A 22,840-nucleotide genomic window follows, 5' to 3' on the forward strand; every position below is an offset into this window, starting at 1 on the left:
ATCCAAAATCTGAATTGTGGTAATGTCCCTTTAAATATAATGACAGATGTCCTTAATGGTCGACAGAAAAATGTTACACTAAAAAATGTGATGAAAGAAAGAAATACTGAAATACTCTGTACGGGTGTATGAATGAATGAGAAATATTGATCTCCAGTGTCTGCCTCAGAGACAAGGTAAGAGTTCTGCTACTACTGCTAGCTGAAGGAGATTTCAAGTGGCAGAGGGCCGTGTTTTTTGGCACTAAGGCTGAGGCTCTGGGCTCAATTCCCCACATGGGTGGGTGTACAGTTTATACAGAAATTGTCTGTCTGCAGCACATGCATTCACTGCAAGATGATTTTCAATTTTTGCTATTCAGCTAGGTTCATTAATCAAACTGACCCAAAGGTACAATATCTGTTCAAGACTTCTGAAATCTAAATCCCTTAGCTTATGAAAATCTTAACCTCTTTTACTTTTCTTACAATTAGACAGTGATCATGTTCATTTTGTTTCACCCATTCCTTCTTTTAAAGTAGAGGTGCCTCCCACTGCTTGAGGATACCCTCTTACTCCTTTGGCTCCTAGACAAATGGACAATAGTTGGGAGCCCTGAAGGGATACTTTAATACAAGAGGAAAATCCAAATCTGTGTAATTGGTGATGACCTACTAGACAATTCAAGTTCAATAAGACAAGAGCTCATGGGATGGCAAAGAGAGATGGACACCCCTAAAAATATGTATCATCTCAAAAGGATGTGAGAGGATGAGATGAGGGTGGATTTTTTTTTATACATATACAAAGCCAATTGCTGAAGTACATGCCAGATTATGTGCTTAAATTAAAGAGCCAAGATTTTTCTACCACTCATTGTCTGGACAGATGTTGATAACAAATGTATCAATCAAAAGCAAACAACAAATATTGCTAAAGAAACATTGGCATCTACAGCTATTGCAGTGGCTGACTCTGAACTGGCTTCTTTGAGACTGCTGTGCCCCTGGAAGCCAAGTGAGTTTGTTTAAATATGCTGGAGAAAAGCCTACCTATACGTTCTGATGAGGAAAGAAGCCTGCCTTAAATACCACTGCAGTTGTGTTGTAGCTGGGTCTGTCCCAGGATATTAGAGAGACTCTTCTTCAGGTTCATATAAGCTCAGAAGCTTGTCTCCCTGACTAACAGAAGTTGGTCCAGTGAAAGATATTACCTCACCCACCTTTTCTCGTTAAATGTCATTGGTAGGTAGCTCTCCATATGTATTTAAAAACAAGGGCATTATGCCAGTGCAGTTTTGTTATGTGTTTAATGTTAGATAAACTCCACCTCCAATCAGCTGGGAGCTCTTCCCTGATGTCCTTCCTCTTTTATCTGCAGACAATGGGGCAGATTCACTCCTGCTGGCAAAGGGATGTGAAGTGTCCTCCTGACAGACACAGGGGCTGTTGCACTGGATTGGAATCCTATTTCAGGGGGTGGGTGGCAGCTTTAAATTCTGACCAGAGCACCACATGGCAGGAGCCCACTGGTTGGGGTTGCCTGGAGATGCACTGAAGTATCTTTGCCAATATGCCTTCATCCTGACCTGTATCAGTTCTTTTCCAATTGTAGGGTCACCCCCACAGCTCTGTCAAAATTCCTCTATCCCGACCTGCTTTACTCCTAGTTATTTCGGAGAGCCCCCTTCTCACAACTCTGCCAGGGCACCTCAGTACTGCTCGCCAGCATCTCTTGTTTATCCCAGTCCTGGGCCGCTCCAGTCATATAGAACTGAGTGTACTATCATACTGGTTGCCAGAGTATTATCTAAACAGGCTGTTATCCTCCCTTTTTTGCTTCTTGCACATTTATGGCAAGCTCTCGAAAATGCAGATACTCCAACAAGCTTACTGCAGAGATTCCTCTATGTTCCTGGCTCACCTGGACTTGTTCAGTGTTAGCTTATTCCCCTACCTCCATTGCAAAGACATTCTAGGATGTCTTTGGACACTTGTTAAAGCAGACACTTAGTTCACATGAATCCTCAATGATTTGGTTTCTCTCTGGTTCTTCTGTCGAGCTCGAATTCTCCAGGCATTGTGCAAGCACTGGGGTCAGTGTACATGGGGAGGAACCTTCTTTAAGTGAGGAAAACAAGACCAAGCAAACCAAGAAGCATTTGCTGACTGCAATTTTATATTGAGATTTTAAAAGTAAATATTTCCTGTTACTAACAATCAAAATATAACAGATTGGACAAAATGGCAGAGTAGGTTTAGAAAGATGTAGCTATGGACAGGTATCTCTCTGTGAAGTAGATGCCTGGGGTGTCTATTTTCTAGCCTCACTGGTTCTTCTGCTGTCTTTTGCTTGTGCTATTTGAGGTTTTTGGTTTTTCTTCTGCTTCTGCTGCTGCTGCATTGAAAAGATGCACTTCATGGCTGTCAAAGTCTTTAATCTAGTAAGGAAAATACAGAGAGGGTAAAGGGGGTTGAGTTGTCTTGTAGTTTGAGGGAAGGTATCTATAAATCAGATCCTAAATATTTCATATGGGAAAAATAAAGCCCTGTTAGGAAAAGCACAGTTCAGCAATATAAAGATATGATACCTATTAAAACAGCCTCCTCAGAAATGGGCTAACTCATTTAAATGCCCAAGACAGTCCTAATTATGTCTTATTTGACCTGACCCCACACTCCTACTCCACCCATTGGGGCTCTGATTAGAAAACAGGAGAGGACTAGATTAGTCTTAACTGTGGGGGTTGGAGCAAAGTGCAACAAACCAAACCAAAGCGGCAACATAAGGTTGAATTTAGCCCTCTGTTACACCAAAGAAACTCCTGTCAAATCAATTAGTCCCAACTGAGGAGAAGGACATTAGCGTGAACTAGGGATATGTATATTTGAGCCCACAGCATCCACATGGGGGAGTTACAGTGCAGCATTTTGGTGCATGCTGCTATTCACACCTTCACAGTCCAAACTGCAGGGCAGTGTAGCCATGGCCTTAGAGCAGAATTCAGCCTCTATCTAAGGTCTCATTTTACGCTTTGATAGGTTCTTTGGGCTACATTCTGTCCTTTTTATGTATATTCATGGGCAGATTCCCATTGTGTCCAGTGGGAGATTCACAGGCATATGTCAGAGTGGAATCTGACCCACAGAAATTTAGAGTTGGGAGTGGCCTACTGTGTGATAATATTCACCTGTCCATCCAGAACCATTTTCTGGAGTGTACAGTCAATTGCTTTGTCTAGGCTAGTTCTAAACAACTTGAGGGATGGAGTTTCTATCCCAGGCATATTATCCTACAGCCTGAGACCTCACTGTGAAGATACTTTTACTAATAATCACCCTACATGTTATTTTTTCAGTTTCCTCCCACTGCTCCTCGTTAAATCCTATGGGCCACTCTAAACAATTTCTCGCCCTTACCAAGGATTGTGATGATTGCAAAAAGTTCTACATATTTAGGGTGCCTAAAAGTTTAGACAGCACTCCTCTAAAACTTGAACTCTACAGATGAGGGGGATGTTTCTCTAGACACATCACTTAACTTATTAAGGGCTTCAGAGGCACAAAATCAGATTCCCTTCTCCCCCTTATTGTGGAAGTACTAAAAAACTGTGTCATTAATTTAAAAAGAATTAATTTGCAAGTGGCTTTCCACAAGACAATGCTATTTTATTCCTTTTAGAAAAGCATGCTTTTAAATTCCCCGGGAGTGAATGTCCAGTCTGTTGGTCAGTCCTATTTTAATACTGACTACAGTAACTTGACTGATGTAATCAGTACTGACTCATCAGAACAAGAAAATCTAAGAGTCCAACATCTAAGAGGTGATGTCCTGGTCATCTGAAGTACAGGACCAAGGGGCCTCCTCCACTTCTGCGCAGGCTCTCCTCACCCACCCATAGCTCGGTAAATGCATCTCAGCATCATGGCATATAGCCCCACATATCCCCTGTTGCAATCTTCAGAACTCTACACCGGTCTGCCAGTGTGCCTCACACCTGACCTGTTTTACCCCTTGTTAACTCCACTGCTGGGCTTCTCCTAAGCAGAACATATCATTTATGCTAAATGCTGAGGCAGCTGAGTGATGGACAGGTATGGAAATTATGTTGAGACTGCAAATAAAACAAATTTTGGGTTGACTTGAATTTGGGCAATCATAGTTATGGAAGCCACTGATGGAAAATTAATTTGGAACACCAAGATAGCTTGTCAGAGCATTCAGCACCTTTGAAATAGTGGGAAAAACTTCATCAGCCATAACTGATCCCCACATCCACCCTGTCATCAGTACCAGCCATCACAATTCTAGGGTGCACATCATCATAGTATCTGAGATAATTCACTGGCCTAATGCACGAGATAATGTCTCACTCCACTGGTTAGTTCTAGTGATTATGGAACCTCCTACTATTTCACAACTAGAAGGGTTCTCCTTTAGGTAACATGGTTGAAGCCCATGTTTAGGTGCTGAAAGTACCATGAAATCAATGAACTCAGTTCTTCATGCAACGCAACCCCATTGACTTCAATGAGAGCAAGTGAGGGCATAACTGAGCCCAGTGGCAGAATACAGCTTTGTCCTTCCAAAACTCTCATATGTATATGATGCCTCTCACAAGCAAATCTTCTACTGACTTGAGCTCAGTTCCATGGTCACTGTGCTAAAGTCAGCAGCTACCAAGAGGTATCACACTGTGGCATGAGATCCAAATGGAATCAGTGGGTGAAGGGTGAGGCAGAGGAGAGACCCCCATCTAGTCCCTCCTCAGTCCAAACAAGGAGTGTTTAAAAGTTCCTCTTCACTAACATAGGGGTGAAGGCACAAAAACAAATGACATGTTTTCCTGAGGATCTCTGTGCATCACCACATTCCCTACAGCACTTTTAAGGAAAGGTCAGATTACACAGAGTCACCTTTTCCATTAAACTCGCCACTCCCGCTGCAGCAAGTTGTCTCCTGAGTGGAGGGAGAGAAATGGCATCCTAAGCTAAAAAGACACCAATCCTTTCCTTAGCTTCTCTCTGCACCAATTTTAAAAAAAGATGTCGTTTACAATCAGGGTTAGAGAGGAGCTAGCAGAAAGCCCAGGAGGCCTGCAAAATAAGTCACTCCCATGCCTCTTCTTTCTCTAAAGACCAAACCCTTGATTTAAAAAAAGTCTTTAACCGAGGGCAGCTAATAGGGAACACCAGCAGATGTTTCAGCTAATTCCTGGCTTTTTCAGGGGCAGCCTTCCCTGGGACAGCCTTCCCTGGACTTACATCTTTAGCTTTGAGCGGGGAGTATCTTTCCCCTTGGGCACTAAAGAAGGCTCTTCACTAGTTGTCTCCACTGAATCTTGTTGGCTATTCAATTTGTCCTGGTCAGGGTCCTCCACAGGGATAGAACTGCAAAGACAAAAAGAATTGCATTCGGTAATGCCGACTAGCATTTCAAGAGCATCTGTTCAGCATTGCCAGTGGAGAGCCAGAACCACACGTCCAGACCTGAACACAGGAAGTCTAGGGCAAAGCCAGGAGCAGAATCCAGAGTCTGCTGCCTTGACCACAAGATCATCATCTTACATCCTGAAGAATGAGTTTTTATAACTGTTATTACCTAAGCCTAAACAGCCACTAAATATTGGATCTAAAATTATCTAGCCCTTTTCTGAATTCCATCAATAGCCAAATGGAGAAGGGCAACATGGTCTGGTAGACAGAACACTGGACTGGGAATCAGGAGAGCTGAATTTTATTCCCAGCTCTACCACTGACTAGCTGTGTGATCTCAGGTAAGTCACGTCACCTCTCTCTGACCCTGTTTCCCATCCTACCCTTTGTCTGTCTTGTATATTTGGACTGTAAGCAATTTGGGACAGGGATTATGTCTTACTCTGTGTTTGTACTGCACTTACCACAATGGGACCTTGATCTCAGTTGGGGCCTGCAGATGCTACTGTCATATAAATGGTAGCAGTAAAATTCAGAGTTAGTGTGTCCACGTATACACCATTTACTCCAGCATTGTTCTTGTTGCACCCAGTTACACCAGTTCTGAATCTTGCCCACTCTCTATCTGGTTTCTATAAAAGTGAGGGAGATTAAATCTCTGCCAATTTGTTAAACAAAACTGGGCTTCACCATGGAAAATGGCAAAAATTTGCTGCGTGGAATCGAAAGGGAAAAAAGAAAGCTTTCGCCCAAGTTGATATGTTGCCTTGTTCCCAGTGAAGCAACATATTCACTGGTGGAAATGATCCAAAGTTTGTCCTGAATGCTCACAGAGCTGTAGGTGGAATCATGCCCCAGAATAAGCGAATGGTCTTTAAATGCGACATTATTTAAAATGAAACAAACGCACTGTTCCTTATAACCGCTCCTTGCAAGCTGGAACTAAAACCTTACCACCCATTTTGAATTCCCCCTAGACGCTCACAGTGGCTTGTGTGGGAGACACCATTGTTCTGTGGTGCCTGAAGATTTGGGTCCTGTTCCCAGCTGTGCCACTATCTCACCGTATTAGCAAAGGTAAACCTCTCTGAACACCTGAAAAATGGAGACAATTATGTTTATTCGTCCTTGTAAATCACTTTCAGATCTGTGCTGATACGGAGGGCTGCTTATAAGTGCTAGACTTTAGTTCATTTTTGCAGTGTGACTCATGAGAACTAAGCCAGGGCCAGTAGTTTGTGGTCCTAGGGTTACTGTGGTGGTGTGATAGATTTTAGGACGGGGTAGCTGGCACTGTTTATAGAAAAGAGAGCATGGGGGGGAGGGGAATCACATGTAAGAATCAAAGAGAACAAAATGAGACAAAAGTCAAGTTTGGGGCTCATTAAGCTTAACAATTTCCCTTTAAAATGCATTTTTCCTAACTACTTCTTTATACCCTTGCTAGCCCCCAGATAAAGCACACGGCTTTACAAGAAACCGAATTTCCAGAGGGCTGCTAAAGGGTGAAGTGAATAGTGAAACTTCATTACACTAAATGGGGCTGATAGCTTTTGTGTAATGAAGTGATGAGCAGAGTCCATTATGAAATACACCTGTGATCGCATTCTCTTGTTAAGGGAGAATGCATACCTGCAATTCCCTTCTAATAGGTTCTTACTTTGCGTCGTTTATTTTTTCCTAGCTAAATTAATTCATAAGCCTGATTACTCACAATCCCAGCAGGTTCCTGATGTACAGTTTAGCACTAGTACTTGAAACAGACCATCTGGATCATAGGCATCAAACTTTGCCCAAGTAAAGACTGCACTGACAACTCCTCGTAGGCAGCACCCTGTATCAGCAATTAGGCTGGCTGCGTTACAGGACTTCATGGGTCTTAGCTCTGTTGTCCATGATCTGGACACTCGCTGTAGCTTACCCAAACCATTTGTAGCTAAACACAAACCATTAAAAAATTATATGCTATGGTAAATATGGACAGTCACAGACCCATGCACACGTGAACCCTCTTTATAGGGTGAAATCATCAGGAATTTTAAATGGGCACATAAGGGCCTAAAACAGTGGAAGTGATGTGTTTCTATGGGCTTGGGGAGGGAAGGGGAGCAAAGCAGCAGAGAACCTATCTGGGAAACAGTACACCCACTCTGCATGCTGGGAAAGTGATAGCCATGCTGTCTCCTTCCAGGGAAATGGAGCGGGGAGAAATGAATGAGAAATGGCCATGAATGAGAAATGGCCACGTGGTCCAAAGACAATATGGATCTACCTTATGGAGGGGACAGACGAGAACTGCACCCATGCCTATGTAGAGTATAATCTTCACAGGGCAGGACATTTAGTCATTTGCCTCTCTAAAGTATCACGCACTCAGTATTAGACTCCCATAGCCTAACACCCAGCACTAGCCATCAGCGAGCTGGCTGGACACGTATACCAGGCCCTATGATTGACATTGGGATGACGATCCGTCCCTTCAGCTCTGCTGTGCTTTAGCACATTTTCATGCTACTCCTTTAACTGGGGTTTGCTCACTTTTTCAGGACAGGGCTCACACAGAAGACTTACATGGCAGGCGGAGGTCTCATCCAGTTATAAGTAGATGTCTGCACACTATAATGCATTGAAATAAGTCAGGGCTTTCATTCTACTTTGCCACAAGTGGAGTTTCGCTATACCCAAGGTCACTGTGACCCATCTAGCTAAGGTTTTTCTAAGGCACCTTCCACTGTGGTATCATCTCAGCATGTATATAGACAGATTCTGGTGTATGGGGCAAGAGAGAGGGACTGCAGAGTTGCAACTGAAATTGATGAGGAACACATGTCAAAGGAGACTCTGTACCACATTTGGAGAGCTAGACGCTAGCAAAGTGCCCTCAGTATATAACATCATATCAATGGCCTCAGCTATGTAATACAATGGCAGTGCCAAGGGAGGCACATTCATTGAGAGGTGTCCCAATCAGCCTGCTTTATGAGATCCCTGGAAGGAAGATATTGAAAGTTTAGTCCCATTTTTCAGTGAGCTGATATAGTTATCACATGCTGTTTTGCAGGATAGATTGTGGAAAATCACAGCTTGATGGAGGATCTCTGACATTAAGGGTGGAAATGCTTTGGGCTTTATTTTTCACTACTTGCCTCATTTTATCTTGGATTGTTCCTGATAAAACAAAATGAGATTTCTCGTTGAAGTATCCATAAAGGGACTTGCCGCTCAAGCAACAGAAATTGCTTCTATCCAAGGAGAGCCAGCCGTCCACAGGTGAGACCATGCCTTGGAGCTGCTGCCCTTTCCAATTAAGAGGTAACAGCTTCAATTTCCAGTGCTCCAGCTGCCGTGGCCTGTTATTTAGATACTGATGGTATCTTGGGCGTAGTGTAATGAGATGCTTAGCCATGGCGATTCCTGTCAATATGGGCACGGTTAAACTGAGTCCCAGGTTGGGGAAAATGTATTCACATAGGCTTTAGGGTTTTGCTGTTGTCTTCCTGTGCAACATGGGTGTAGGTGGGTATACGTCATGGATACCACCATAGAATAAAACCTTTAATTTCCCGAAGAGCAATATTTTGTATTGCAACTGGCAGGTTTTTCATTATTCTTGTCAGAATTTTTATTAACATTAGTACTGGGTCTTTCCAGCTAACTGCACTGACTGTGTCAATGATCATATTGTGTGCGAGGGTGACTGTACCTCAGGAGACTTATGGGGATACTGCAAAAAGGAGGCTGATGGATCAGCAAGTCTGATACACATTTTAAATGGTCAGCTGTAACCCTGCTTTCAGAGCAGTGGGCAGAGGCTGCCCATTTGGCTCAGATAGGCACATTCTATATGACCTGTTTATTACCAATGCCAGAGTGTGGGGAGCAATTAGCAGTCTTTTACATCTTCTTTTTCTGTTCCTTCTAACAATGTCCACATTATTCAGAAGTTGGAGGCACTGTGATTGAGAGGCGAAGACAAAGGACTGGGAGACAGGAGATCTAGGCTTTGTTCAGAGATTTGCCCCTGACTGGGTTTGGGAAAGTCACTTGGTAATAGAACTGGTTGGAACTATTGGAGGAGGTTGGAGCAGAACTGTTTCAGTTCTGCTGAAAATTCTGACTTTTTGGCCAAAAATCAAAATCTTTCAGATGGAAAATGAAATATTCAGTGTGGAAATGCAGGGGCTGTGCCTCATGAGAGTTACAGTTTGGGTGTCCCATGCTCCCATTCTCCTCTATAGGCCAGGCTCCCTGATCCGACTACATTTCTCATGATGAATCACACCCTTTGCTCGAGGGAAGGCAGTACATCAGGTAAGGCCCATGGCCACAGTGCATCACAGAAGATGAAGTTTAGCTGAAGAGCCCAGCCCAGGGAGGAGAATGGGGACATGTTGCAACTAAACTCCATTCAGTTTTCAGCCAAAAACAACACACTTTTCAGTTTTGGGGTACCTGTTTGATGAAAAAAATCAAACATTTCCAGAGAAAGGTGACACTTCACCAAAAGGTTCATTCTGTCAAAAAACAAATTTTCCATTGAAAAACAGTTTTGACAGAACATTTTTGGCCAACCGTACTAAATCTCTTTACACTGCAGTTTCCCTGAAGAATGGAGATGACACTTTCTCAGTGGAGTAAAGTGCTTTGAAAGCCATGAATGAAAAGCATCCTATAAAGTGTTATAAAGCTGAGGAAATCCTTCATGCCAGCATGGACTCTTGCCATCTGGTATTTGCCTGAGCAAGAAATTGCTCTGTGGTTGCATACTATAGGAGAGGATTTCCTGTGGTTTTAAGCACTAAGATCAGTCAGAACTCAAGTTCTCTAAAGACCTGGATTCAGTTTTCAGTGGGCTGTGCTTTTCAGGGAATATTCCCACAAAATTAATGCTTGAAGTAACATCATTCTCAGGATTCTCCTGTATGGTGCTTTGAAAGTTTCCTCCAGAACACTGAAGAATGGAAGCAACAGTAAAGAAATGCAATACGAAAATGAATGTCAGAAGAAAAGAAAAGCTGGGATCAAATCAACATTGGCTTTATCCAAGAGCCTTTACAAAGCAGAAGTTGTTTTGGTTTGATTTTGGGGGATGTCAGAAAGTTGGGGAACGTATATGGAGGGCTATTCGAACTTCCAGCAACAGGAATAAAGCTCCAAATGACCCACCTATGGACATGGTTTGCGGTCAGTCTTCTTTGTTCCCTCCATTACTCGCTTTAATTTGAAAGCATTTTAACTATTAGCAAAGTTCCAGCCTATGTCACTGCACTCAATTATTCACAGCAATGGACAGAGACATTGACGGACTGCACAAGCATTAATGCAGTTTAGGACTGGGGGCGGCTGGCTCTTTGATAATTTATTACAGCTGATTATGCAGACCAGCAAAAACTCAGGGACTTTACTTACGATAAATGTGCAATGCATAATCCATCACTACCTGAAACATTAACTGGATAACCCAGTTCCTTAGTCTCTGTGGGGTTTAAGGCACCTGTGTTTGCCCGAGACACAGTCTTGTATTGTTTTCTGCATACCCTGTCCTGGGATAAATTTCACTGTAGGTGCATTCAATGCAATAGCAACACTATTGCAATATTCTTAGTGCTAATAAAAACTAATAGGAATAGCACTGAGAAACAGCAGGGACCTCAGACTCTTAAAGCAGCTGAGCAAATCTTATGACTTCTGCATATTTTGCTGCTGTCATGCTGAGCCTTTAAAATAATTACTACTAAATGGCCAGTACTCTAGGAAGCGCGATTCTGTCTTAGATTGTCTATTTGTCTTATGACAAAGCCATGATGTATTCACCATCTTCTTACTCCCACTCTCTGACTTGTTTCAACAAGACAAATATTGATCGCTTGCTATGACTTCTTAGGAATCCAAGCAGGGAGGGTGGGATATGGACCTGTCTTGAAACGTTTCATAAACATTCCATTACCTTTGACCTTTCCTGAAAACTCAGTGCCAGAGATTTGTCTCACTGTCCTTCAGACTGATAGGTTTTCCTTTTTTTTGCCACTTTCTAGCATTCCTTTTCTATGTTGAATGCATCCTATTACACAAGCCTTTGGCTTATTTTCTTGCCCACACCCCAGGCAGTTCACAATGGCACGCCCAGAAGAGAACACAGCTGTGGTGTTTTCCTGTTACTGGCTGAACTTGGTAGCACGGTTCTGTTTTCTTGTTTGTTTTGTAAAAACACACCACCACTGACCTGTGTTAAATCCTTGGGAGACTCCAGCCATTGACTGCGGCCCTTGTTCTTGTCTTGTCTATGACAAGCCATGTTCTAATTATTGGGTTCATGTACAACTTGATGGCCCTGACCTCTCCCCTTCTGCATGGTCCCACATCTCCAATTACTCCCACTACCAAGTCAACTTCAGCACAACTGGAACTGAACTCCTCCACTGTCTCCTTTCTCCATCACCAGATGTGCCATCCTCCATCCCATTACCCATGTTTGGAAGGGCACTGCTATCAGATTTAGCCCTGTTCATATCACTCGCACCTCTAGGCTGTCACCAAACCCTATTCGTTCTTCCACCGCAGCATCTAGCCAATCTGTGCTTTCTTCTCCAGTCTGACAGCTAAAAGACTCGCCATTGGCTGAGCCCTCTTCCCTGTCTCACCTACGTCTGCTGTAGTCTCTACACCATGCTGCAGATCAGGTGTCCACAGCTGAGGCAGGAGGGAAAATTTTGCCTTACATTTCTACATTTTCCACACTACAAACTCCTGGCTTCAGACCAGCAGAAGGGAAGGTGGAAGCCCTTAGGAACAAACAGTTGATCCTCACTCTCGTTTTTGTGAGCCAATCTGACCATGGGAGAGGTTGGGTAAGGAGGAGCCACATTCCACCTCACTATCCCACCCGTCCTTCCTCCCCATTCGTCACATTCTGCAGGGAGAATGAATGCTTGCAGCCACGATGCAATGTTTCTCTGCTTCCTCCCTTATCTCAGCCTCATCCGTCAGTCCGAGTGTAAGATCACGGACAAGCCCCGGTGACGTAAAATGGCTTCCTGATTCCTACAGCTCTGCCGTCCCCATCGCACGGAGACATCTTGTTATCAGCATGCTAATGCCCCACTCCAAGGGGATGCAGTACTGCAACATGGGACTGTCTGGGGCTCTTTAGTGTTCTGCCCTGGGGCTGTGTGAAACATGGTATGGTCTGAAATACAGCAAACAACGCTACTGCGGATCACTCCCTGGGATACAACAGCCCCCAGATATACCTGAGTCTTGTGCCATCATTGTGCCTTCTGCACAGACACCCTCCCCCCCCCAGACATCTGAGCCTCATTGCACTGGGTTAGTGCCTGGCTGTGATTGAAAAGTCCATCCAGATGAGGTTCCTCTACTGTCTTTTTAATGTAATTTAATCTATCCTGTGCCTTTATTTTAAGACTATCGGGCTGGCCCCCCATTTCCCTCCACAGTGCACACAGCCTCACATGTAAGCTCCCAAATCCATTCCAAATGCCAAGGGCTGGGAGCACACTCAGACCCAGAGGACAAATGGGGCCAAATCTACCCCAGGTTTAGGCCCGTTGACATGAATGGACATGGAGCAGGGCCGGATTTGGACCCGAGCGCTTTGTGTTACTCTTGACTGACCATCACCCCCACCCCCAAGTCATACAGTCAAGCAGCACTGACTGGCTCCAGAGTTGGCTGCACTGAGCTCTCCTCCTTTAGAGAGGGGGTTTGCAGAATGTGCATGCTTTGGGTCAGCAGCTTTCCTCACGGCTCTGAGAATGCATTTTATTAAACCTTTATACACAAACACACAGTGAGAATTGCTGTGAAAGTATGATGGTCCCCAGACAAAACTTGATAACTTGCTCTGTCTGCCTTGAGGTCATGCAAAGTCGTGCCACTTTGTGGTGACTCCTACTACATGTAAGCAGCCTGGAAAATGTCTATGGTCCTGGGTTTAAAAGGGCTGGTCAGTTTAGCCCTATACAATATAGAACAGAGGTCTCAAACTTAGTTTACCTTAGGGTCAGTGCCAGTCCTCAAATCCTCCCAGCGGGCCAATAAGGTCACTTCGCTCCCTTGGCCTCACGCAGTCCTGGCTGACTCTGCCCGGCGACTAGTGATGCTGCCTCCATGGCTGACTCTGCCCAGCGACTAGTTATGATACCTCTGTCCCTCTCCCCCGGCCGATGGGAGCTGTGGTGGGGGAAGGGGGAGCAGCACCTGCAGCAGACAGAGCCAGCAGCATGGCTGCATGGGTCTCTCCTCCGGGCGGAGGGGCATGCAAATCTCTCCTGCCCGCTCCCCTCCCGCCCCTCCTCCCCCCAGCTGGCAGCCATGGGGGCCGGATGAAATAACTTTTTAAAAAGTTTCCGTGGGCTGCAGTACGGAGGTTCTTGGGCCGCAGATGGCCCACGGGCTGGGACTTTGAGACCCCAATATAGAACCTGCAGGATTTTCTATGTTATATTCACAGTAACATAGGAACTGCCATATCACATCAGACCCAAGGTCCATCTAATCCAATATTATGTCTCCGGTGATGGGCAACATCAGATGGTTTGGAGGAAGGTGCAGGAAACCTCATAGAAAACAGTTATGGAATAACCTGCCCAAAGAGAAAATGTCTTCCTAAACCTGATGTCCTTACTCAGACAAACATCCGTTGAAGTCAATGGGAATTTTGCTTGGAGCAAGGACTGAATAAAATATCTGGCCCTCAAATTTTAGTACAGATCAGAAATATAAGATGCCAAGAAAGAAGATGAACAACAAAGAAAGAGAAAGAAAGAGAGTGTGTGCACTGACCTTTTCAGTGTTTCAAAGGGAACCTGCAGTTACAGAGGTTTCAATTACCTTAGTCCTTCAAAGGCATAAAAGCTCCTGCAAACAAACCATTAGTGCCCAGCAGTGAAAGGGTCAATCACCCTTGCTGTATCAGTCTACTACACTCGGGAGACAGGTTCCCGTACACAGCGTAGTCTGTGTTTCCTGTCCAAGAGCAGCAAGATTAAAGTGAAAAAGAAAACAAGTTAACACTGTTCCTGGATATTTTTGCTACCCATATTACAGCTGCATTAAAAATAACTTCGGCCTCCATGAACATGACGGTAGAGAACATTACATACCGCAGGAACGAACAGGCATTAGTCAGCGGTGGGGAAGGGTTACTGTAAGAGACTGCAAATGAGTTCAAACCCTTCCTATAGCATACGTGCAGCTAAGGATTTTCTCATCTGGCCTAATAAACTCCCCACACGCAGCACCAATTAACCCTTTGAATGCTAGATGTGCTCTTTGGGGCATCCAGTTTGGCATAGTGCAGCGATTGTGGATGGAATCTTGGCATGTACCTCTCATTGCTAGTTTACAGACCAATGCCCGCGGCATGCACAGCATGAGATATCCCCTTAAAGCACTGGAAAGGCGTTTATTTGGAGTTACCCATTTTAAATAGCAGCTAATGTTTAATGCTTTTCCTCTGGAATCTGTAAGTGCTTTACAAAGGTGATTCAGCATTATTGTCATCATTTTACACATGGGGATTTTATGGAGCAGACATCTCACTGAAAGTAATTGGGCGCCTAAATGCATTAGCTGCTTTTGAAAAGCTACCTTGTGACTTGCCCAGGGTCACACATTAAGAGAGTGGCAGAGTGGGAACTAGTATTGAGATCTCTGCATTAGCAGTACAGGTCCTATCCATTGGGCCATGATGCCTCCCAGTTCAAGTAGGCTGTTACCTCTTGAATATTGCGTTTATTTGATTCATTTGTATATTTATTTCTTTATCGTAGATTTCATTTATTTTATTTTAGTTATAGCCGAGCTGTGGTTTTGATTTGCCTTGCGCACCTTTTGTGCAGCCATTTAATTGGATTTAGAATGGGATTTTCAAAAGTAGACATGTGCCCACTGTAACCAGAGGTGTGACTGCAGCATGTGTGGACATTCGGTTTGGAAGTGAATTAAGATAAACTGAATTAAGGCCACTTTAATTCTGAATAACAGCATCTGTACAAGATCTTAATGCGGTTTGACTAGCCCACTTCAAATTCACACCTTTCGTTGATTTGGATTAACTTTCCTGGTTGTCCCCTGTAGACAAACCCTGACTCAGGAGCACAAATCTCATTGAAAATCAGATTGATAGCTGCTTGAGTACATAGCCAGGGTCCTAGGCAGGCTTGTGCAGCCTATGCTGCCCTGGCTTCGCTGCTATTGTTTGCTAGATCAAAATGACCTCTGGATTTTTCTATGCCTGTGGGGTGGGAGAAGGGGAGCAGGATTTGCCTCTTAAATCAAAGGGGCTCAGAGTAGGGAAATCCTTCCATGCGTCTGGATTGTAGACACTGAAGTCAGGATACTCAATAGCACAACCCAAACCTTTGAGTCAGGTCCCGGAGCTCAGACTCCAGCCTTGCTATAAAACAGAGAGGAGAAGAGTGTTGATACTGAAGCACCCTCAAAGGCCTGGGCTGTGCTTGAGGGAACTAGGTTCCCATCCTGCCTGTATATCTGGCTTTGAATTAAGTGATAAAACTGCCATTTCCTTGGCATCTAATATGTCATGTAAATTGGGCAAACAAGCACACACCTAATGCAGCTTGCATGTGCCAAGCAGTTCCCTTGGGACCTCCGTGGATCACTAAAATACCATGGCTAGAGCACAGAGGCCAGAGTGGTGCAGTGAAGTAGATAACTGCCTGCTGGTTACAATTTAAGGGCTACATTTAAAATATATATATATATATTCTTCAGATATACAGGGGGAAAAACCTGCGAAATGAATGTGAAAATATACACATAGTAGTAAATGTCTCAAGGTGAGTCCAATAAATGCATCTCCCTACCTAAGAGATACACCCTGAAGTATGGGAGAGTTTAAGGGCTTGTCTACACAGGGAATTATTTTGGAATATCTATACCTGATAAACTCCTTGTGTGGATGCTCTTATTCTGGAATGAAAGTGCCTTATTCCAAATCAGTTTAATTCAGAATTCTTCTGGAATAAGAGCATCCACACATGGAGTTAATACGGAATAATTATTTTGCGTTAAATTCACACCCTACCTTAATGTGAATTAAATTCTCACTGGAGACATGCCCTACCTGTCGTATAGTTCAGCTATGTCTCTGAACTACAAGGGGGATAGATCTCAGTTAAGATATAGCTCCCCGCAGAATAGTGGCGGGCCATTAAAAACTGCAGTTTGACTCCCAGCAGTAACTAAATTGAACAGATTCCCATTCCAAAGATAAGGAAACCCTCAAATACCAGAATACAGGTGAACACCTCAGTGTGGCAAAATATCTGTGTCTTGATGGCAGGCTTAGTTGGCAGGAGTAAGGGGTTGTTGAAATGAAATCTCAGGCAATCAAGATGGAGATGTTCAGTTGTGATTAAATCCAATTGGCTTTGAAAAGCTCACCACAAATTTGTAAGGCAGCCCACTGACTTTGTTAACTGAAATGTAACAGCATGGCTACATCTCCTCCACATCCCTCCTAGTACATGCTAGGCCAGATCTTAGGGAGTTGTGTCTGTGCTCTGGGCATGCCCACATAGTAGGGGTGATTGATCAAGCTCTTAGTTATGCCTCTGTCTATCGAGTCACAGTGCTCTGAATTAAGGAGCTTCCAGAAACACGTGAGGGAAGAATATTCCACTTGATCCTACTTTTTTTCTTCCATTATTTTTTCCGTTCATGCTGTTTATTAACTGGAATGGCCGATAATGACCTTATCAATGCCCCCACGCTCTTTATCACAGCCCCCACGATTTCGCCTAGTTAGCCAGGTTCATGTCACAAACAGACCTCAGTGTGACATGGGGCCCTCTTCCCCGCATTTCCTGCTTTACCTAAATTTGAAACTCTCTGGCAGGAAGTGACCCATCTTGCAGTCGAGGCGAGCTTGGCTGATCTGTTTCAGCAGGTCCTTCTTGCTGCAGCCATATCCGTTGAAAACACAGCCCCCGAAGAGCAGCTTCCCTCCAGCGTACATCTGTTGACAAACAGGCAGGAAGAAGAAAGAGGAAAAAAAAAAAACGCTTTACCATAAAAAAAAAATAAAACCAAGCGTGAAAGCTTGGGCCAAATGGCTTCCTTTTCCTGTTTTGCACAGGACTCTTAGATGTTTTCACCCAGTGGTTAGGGCCTCTGAGTGCTGCAAACACACTTTCTGCCTTCAGAGCAGTTAACACCATCAGTGCTGACTGGAATTCAACTTACTTTTGGAGTGGAAAAGTATGGGACTGTCCTCCACACTGTGAAAGCCCTTTTGCCGGCAATGTTTCTATGAACCCGCTGGACATTAGTGACAACTAGACGCTACACTGTGCTTTAGGAATAGAGTAGGGTAGATTGATCGAGAGCAGGACCAGCTCTAGGCACCAGCAAAGCAAGCACGTGCTTGGGGTGGCACAATTCCAGGGGCGGCATTCTGGCCATCCCTTTTTTTTTTTTTGCTTGAGGTGGCAAAAAACCTAGAGCCTGCCCTGGATGTGAGCGTAACATACGTATGGCTGCATGAATTCTGGAGCTATTCAAGGTCGTAAAGCTGGGCAGAGTTTGGTGGTTTCCTGGTCAGGAGTTTTTTTTGGGGGAAACATTGTAGGTTCTGATTTGTGGTGGGTTTACACCCAATGAGTTTTGTTTGAGCCAACCTCAAATCTCAAAACATTCCCTCTTCTTCCTCTGGAACAGCGGTTGTAAGCATCACAGAGGCTGGAGGAGAGGATGGCTGAGCAATTAATAGACGTGTACATGGGACTAATGTGAAGCTGGTGATGTGAGTGTGTCAATACATGACAACTTTTTTCCATTTGCATGCCTCACTTTACTTATAAGTGCTGGCTAGGAATAGAAACAGAAGCATGAACATTCAAGATGGATGCTGTTTATATTATATCAGGTACCTCCTGGGCCCTGTTTTCTTGAGACCTCAAGCCTAATCTTGCAGATCAGAGGATCAAGGAAGCACTAGAGTTTGTGCAAAAATTAAGGGTTATTTACATTTTCTTTTGATCATTTGTTTCAGTCTGTGTGGGTTTATTAACCCCTTCCCCTGGAATTTAAGGCCAAATGAACCCAAATGCTCAAACTGATACCCACTGGAAACAGCTGTGTTTTTCCTGGGTTGGGATGAAAATGCAGCCAACTGAAAAATAGCAAGATTTTGTAGAAAAACTTTTGCAAAAATTCATCAATTTAACTGGGGAAAAAATCAAAATGTGAATGTTTTCAAGCAGCTCTAGAGCTAGATGAAAAATGGGATGTATTTTTCACAAAAAATATACATGAACATTTCACCCTTTTTAATCAATGACAAGTTAACTCTGAAACGTAACTGTTTCACTGCTGACCATTTTAACTGAAACCTCCAGGTAACCGGGGATTGTGGGTAACCTTTTTAGTAATGGGTACCTCTGCTTACATTGCATGGTCTGATCCCTAGTTAGAAACCATGTGAATCCAGAGCTTCCTGGTTTTTCTACTCTAGCTCAGAAATCAGTCCAAAGCTGGGCCCAGATTTGCAACTTTCTGCAAATCTGGGTTCTAAATTCTTCGGTATAAACCCAAGCTGAACCTCTGAGTCTGCTGAGGTTCATCAGTCTCTACTACAGGGAGTCTTCTGGCCCTCTCTGCCGTTTCTTCATGCCACTCCTGTGATGTATATGTGTCAAAAAGGGGTGAAATGGGCCTGTGGAGAATTCCCCCAGGAAGGGGGTGACATAGGTAGTCCTAGAGCACTCCTGTGCAGCCCCCAGCACAAGGGGCTGGCTGAGGGCAGGAAGGGAGAAGTGCCTAGAGTATGGAGTACTTCATTTGTTGTGGAATACAGAACAGCCTAGCGGTGGCTGATGGCAACTACCATCAGTTAGAGCAGCCTTAGGATCCGCTCTAGCTTACATTGGGGGCCAAATCCCTATCCTCAAAGTAGCCTGGAATATCAGAGGTGAAGAGTTATCACAAAGCTACCTTTGCACCCACCTCTCCTGGGCTGAGCCTCCTGCTAGGCACAGCACGGTCCTTCAACTTCCACCTTCTACTTACAGCAGGATACATTCTGCAGCAGCTTTTGTGTCGTTCAGGATTTGCAATGAATAGATATATACCTGATCCATATGAAATCTTAATATAGCCTTGACAGCCCTAAAAACTCTGTTCCCTGATTGGGGCAGTGCAGAAGAAGATGCATTACCATTCAATACTGTGCATTCTATTTTTTCCATAGTGTCATTTGCACATAGAATCATAAGGGAAAGAGATGATTTCAAGCCAAGACTTAATGGAGGAGAAGTGATTCAGTGGAACACAGCCCAGGGGTAGCACAAATGAAGGAGCCACCCTGCTCCAGCTGTAGACCACCGTGGGGAGGAGATCTGGAATGAAGGTGGCAAAGACAGGTGGAGAAGTGAGATGGCAAGTGGATGTGGGGGACAACATGTGTGGAGACCTGTGGAGTAGAGTGAGTCAGTGGATATGAGATCAGAGCAGCAGGGTGGAGACTGAAGGAGCATAACGATTAGGGGAGTGATAATTAGGGGGAACAGGGTGGGATAGGAAGACGTGAGGTCAGAGCAATAGGATGGAGACAGAGAGTAGGTGGATATATGCAGGGTGTGACAAAAGGAGTGGAGTGAATGGGTGGAGGGCCGGGAAAGGGGAGTAGAAGGATGAGAGATCAGGATGGTGGGGCACAGAATGCAGGGAGATATGGAAAGTGCATGGTCAATTGTCAGTGGTGGTTACTGGATCACACACTTGCTCTATTTGTACATCTGTGTGAGGAAGAAAAGGGTTGTTTCAAAGCTGAAGCTCACTGATTGCCTCACAAGTTACTCTCTCTTCTAGTCAAAGTGCCGTGTGTGGGCAACTGGCCTGAGTTCTGAACGCCAGCAGCTCCCTCTGGTGTTATCTGATTAATCTCTCTGAACTGCGAGGAGCAGCAGCAGAGGGTGTAGAAAGGCACTGAAAGCCAGCACTGGTGTTAGGATTGCTACCAGCACTTTCATATCTTCTCACAAAAGGAAAGCCAGAAGGGCTGCGTGTTTAGAAGACCAAATACATCAGGCATCTAACTACAGGATCTGGAAAAGGAGCAGGTGTGTCTGAAACCAAAGTGCAATATACCCATTTACTTGAAAAACTTTCAAGCTGAATTGCTGTGTTCCTATCCTGCCTACCCACACTTTACAATTGGGTAGATGTTTCCATGTTCATTTGAACAAAGCTAATGCGCCACTCGATGTCTCCTGACATAGTTATAGATACATATCCTGATTTCTCCCATTAGATCTACCCTCTGTGTGAAAGAGGTGGGAGACATAGGGGGGTTGGGAGTTGAAATATCTTCCACATTGCAGGGTGGCCTTTCTAAATTGGAATCAGTCTCAATGTGCCCAAGTATTTTGCATCTCTGGCTGCTGTATTCATCAACTTCTGGAGCACAGGGGACTGCAGGCACTGAGGGAATGCAGTAGTGTTGAATGAATTAGCTTATTACCTTGAGGCTGGAGCAACTCTGTCTAATTTGGCCTGTCCCCAGTGACCACCTGCAAGCTACAGATGAGTGAACATGTAGCAGCCTGTCTGCTAAAAGGAGCAAGCCAACCAGAGTGCTTAATGTCCCCAATGTATGATCTATGTTGGCTGCCCATCAGACCCTGCACAATGTTCCAGAGTCTGTTTCTTAGCTTCTAAGCCCTGGAAAGGGGAAGGACCATGTTATCCCCAGCACCATCTCCTTTTCCACTTTTAATTGCAACAACTGCGTTCCACAGGAATGTTACGGATGATAGAGTTCAGGTTCACCATCGAAGGAGGCAACAGCAGGGCCTCGTTGTTGGAAGGCTCATAGCAAACAACGTCATTTTCACCAGTTATCAGGTTAAGTCCAACTCTTTGCATCTACAGATCCCGCAGCAAACCTCAGCTAGTTTAGCAGACATTCAATTAACAGCTGTGTTGAAGCAGCCCCAACAACAGTCTGGTAGCTTCAACAGGGGATGGAGGATGAGGACTCCTGGATTCTATTCCTAGCTCATTCGGTGACATTGTGTGTGCTTCTGGCAGAAGGGACTTAGCAGGAAAAACAACTAATAGGAAGGTGCTAAGAAAAATAATCAAGATTCCCTACTTAATTTTATATGTTATGGGACAATTCCTCAGCAGGTGTAAATCTGGGTAGCTCCATGTAAACCAAAGGAGGCAATGAAGCTACACCAATGGACACCTGCTGAGGATCTGACCCTATCAATCTATTTACTCATAAGCCCCTTTCAGGGCAATATTTAATTTCCCAGCCCACCTGCAGGCAAAGCAACAGTTCAGTAAAATGACTGCAGCTATTAGACATTTAAAAGTCCCTTCCACTTCTGTGGAGACAGCACGATCTGAGGAAGGTTTGTCTGGTCTTTTGGAGCCACACTCTTATTGTCCAGCCAGGACTGCATTCCTTACAAGTGTGTTGGCTATTCACAAACAAAATGCCAACATACCGTTTGTTCAGGAAGTCTTCAGTGTAAGAATTCTTCTAAGTACGGGATAGTCACAATATGATAATCACACTACAGAATTGGTCACCTAAGTTGCAGGGGCCTGTTTCTAGCCCTGACAGACATTTCAAGATGGCCACCTGAGCACTCCTATAGTGAACCTTCATGCAAACACAGTCACACAGGTGTCCGCAGATAAACCCTCTCTACCCCCAAATCTGTACTCAGGGCATTACCTGAGTGCTTTTGCTGTGCACAAACAGGAAAAGAAATGGCTTGCATGCATGTAGGAGTGTTTGTGGGAAAGGGATGTGCATGATGTGGAATGGAACTTAATTTAGATGTCACCAAATTATTTACAATAACCTCAGGGCAGTGTTTGTCCAGCTCTGCTCCAACTGATATTTCTTTGCTGTGGGGCTAGGCAGGAGAATTCTTCAAGTGATTAACGAACTATTAAGCTCAGTGCTAATTACACTGGGGGTACAAGCAGTGCTTAATTTATGCCAAGGCTTGCCAGGGCTGAGCCCCGGCATCTCTGGGCTTGGCTGTTCATAGCCCCGGCACCTCCGGGCTCAGCTGTTCATAGCCCCGGCACCTCTGGGCTTGCTGTGTCAGTTTTGAAAGTAAAAAAAAAATTGCTTGAGCCTCAAGTACCTAATTGCTTGAATCCCGACACCTCTTTCATTACACATTAAGCACTAGGTACAAGGGTCAGGAGGCCTACCCTAAGGAGAATGAAGGAGATGTCAGGCAGTAACAGCATCTCAGGACCAATCTCATTTCTGCAAACATCACAAAAGACAATTGGGTGGTTTCCATCACACTAGTACCTAGTAGAGCACAGATCAACAAGCAGCACTGTGCAAGAGGTTCGGTAAGGTAAAGCGCCATTATCAGTCCGTAAGAGTCAGTCTCTCTGTAACTGTC

At 44.4% G+C, this 22,840-nt stretch overlaps 1 protein-coding gene across 1 annotated transcript in view; it reads right to left on the bottom strand.

The window, feature by feature from the left end:
* Positions 1–2,147: 2,147 nt before the first annotated feature.
* Positions 2,148–22,840, bottom strand: part of C7H3orf20 (chromosome 7 C3orf20 homolog) — a 49,829-nt gene continuing 29,136 nt past the window's right edge. Inside the window, exons 12-14 of the mRNA XM_077821447.1 lie at positions 17,273–17,415; positions 5,244–5,369; positions 2,148–2,419 (exon numbers count right to left, since the gene is read on the bottom strand). Coding sequence (XP_077677573.1) covers positions 2,293–2,419; positions 5,244–5,369; positions 17,273–17,415 — 396 coding nt within the window. The 3' untranslated portion in view covers positions 2,148–2,292. The remainder of the gene's footprint in view (positions 2,420–5,243; positions 5,370–17,272; positions 17,416–22,840) is intronic.

The sequence above is a fragment of the Eretmochelys imbricata genome, chromosome 7, assembly GCF_965152235.1.
Source record: "Eretmochelys imbricata isolate rEreImb1 chromosome 7, rEreImb1.hap1, whole genome shotgun sequence".
Classification (NCBI taxonomy): Eukaryota; Metazoa; Chordata; order Testudines; family Cheloniidae; genus Eretmochelys; species Eretmochelys imbricata.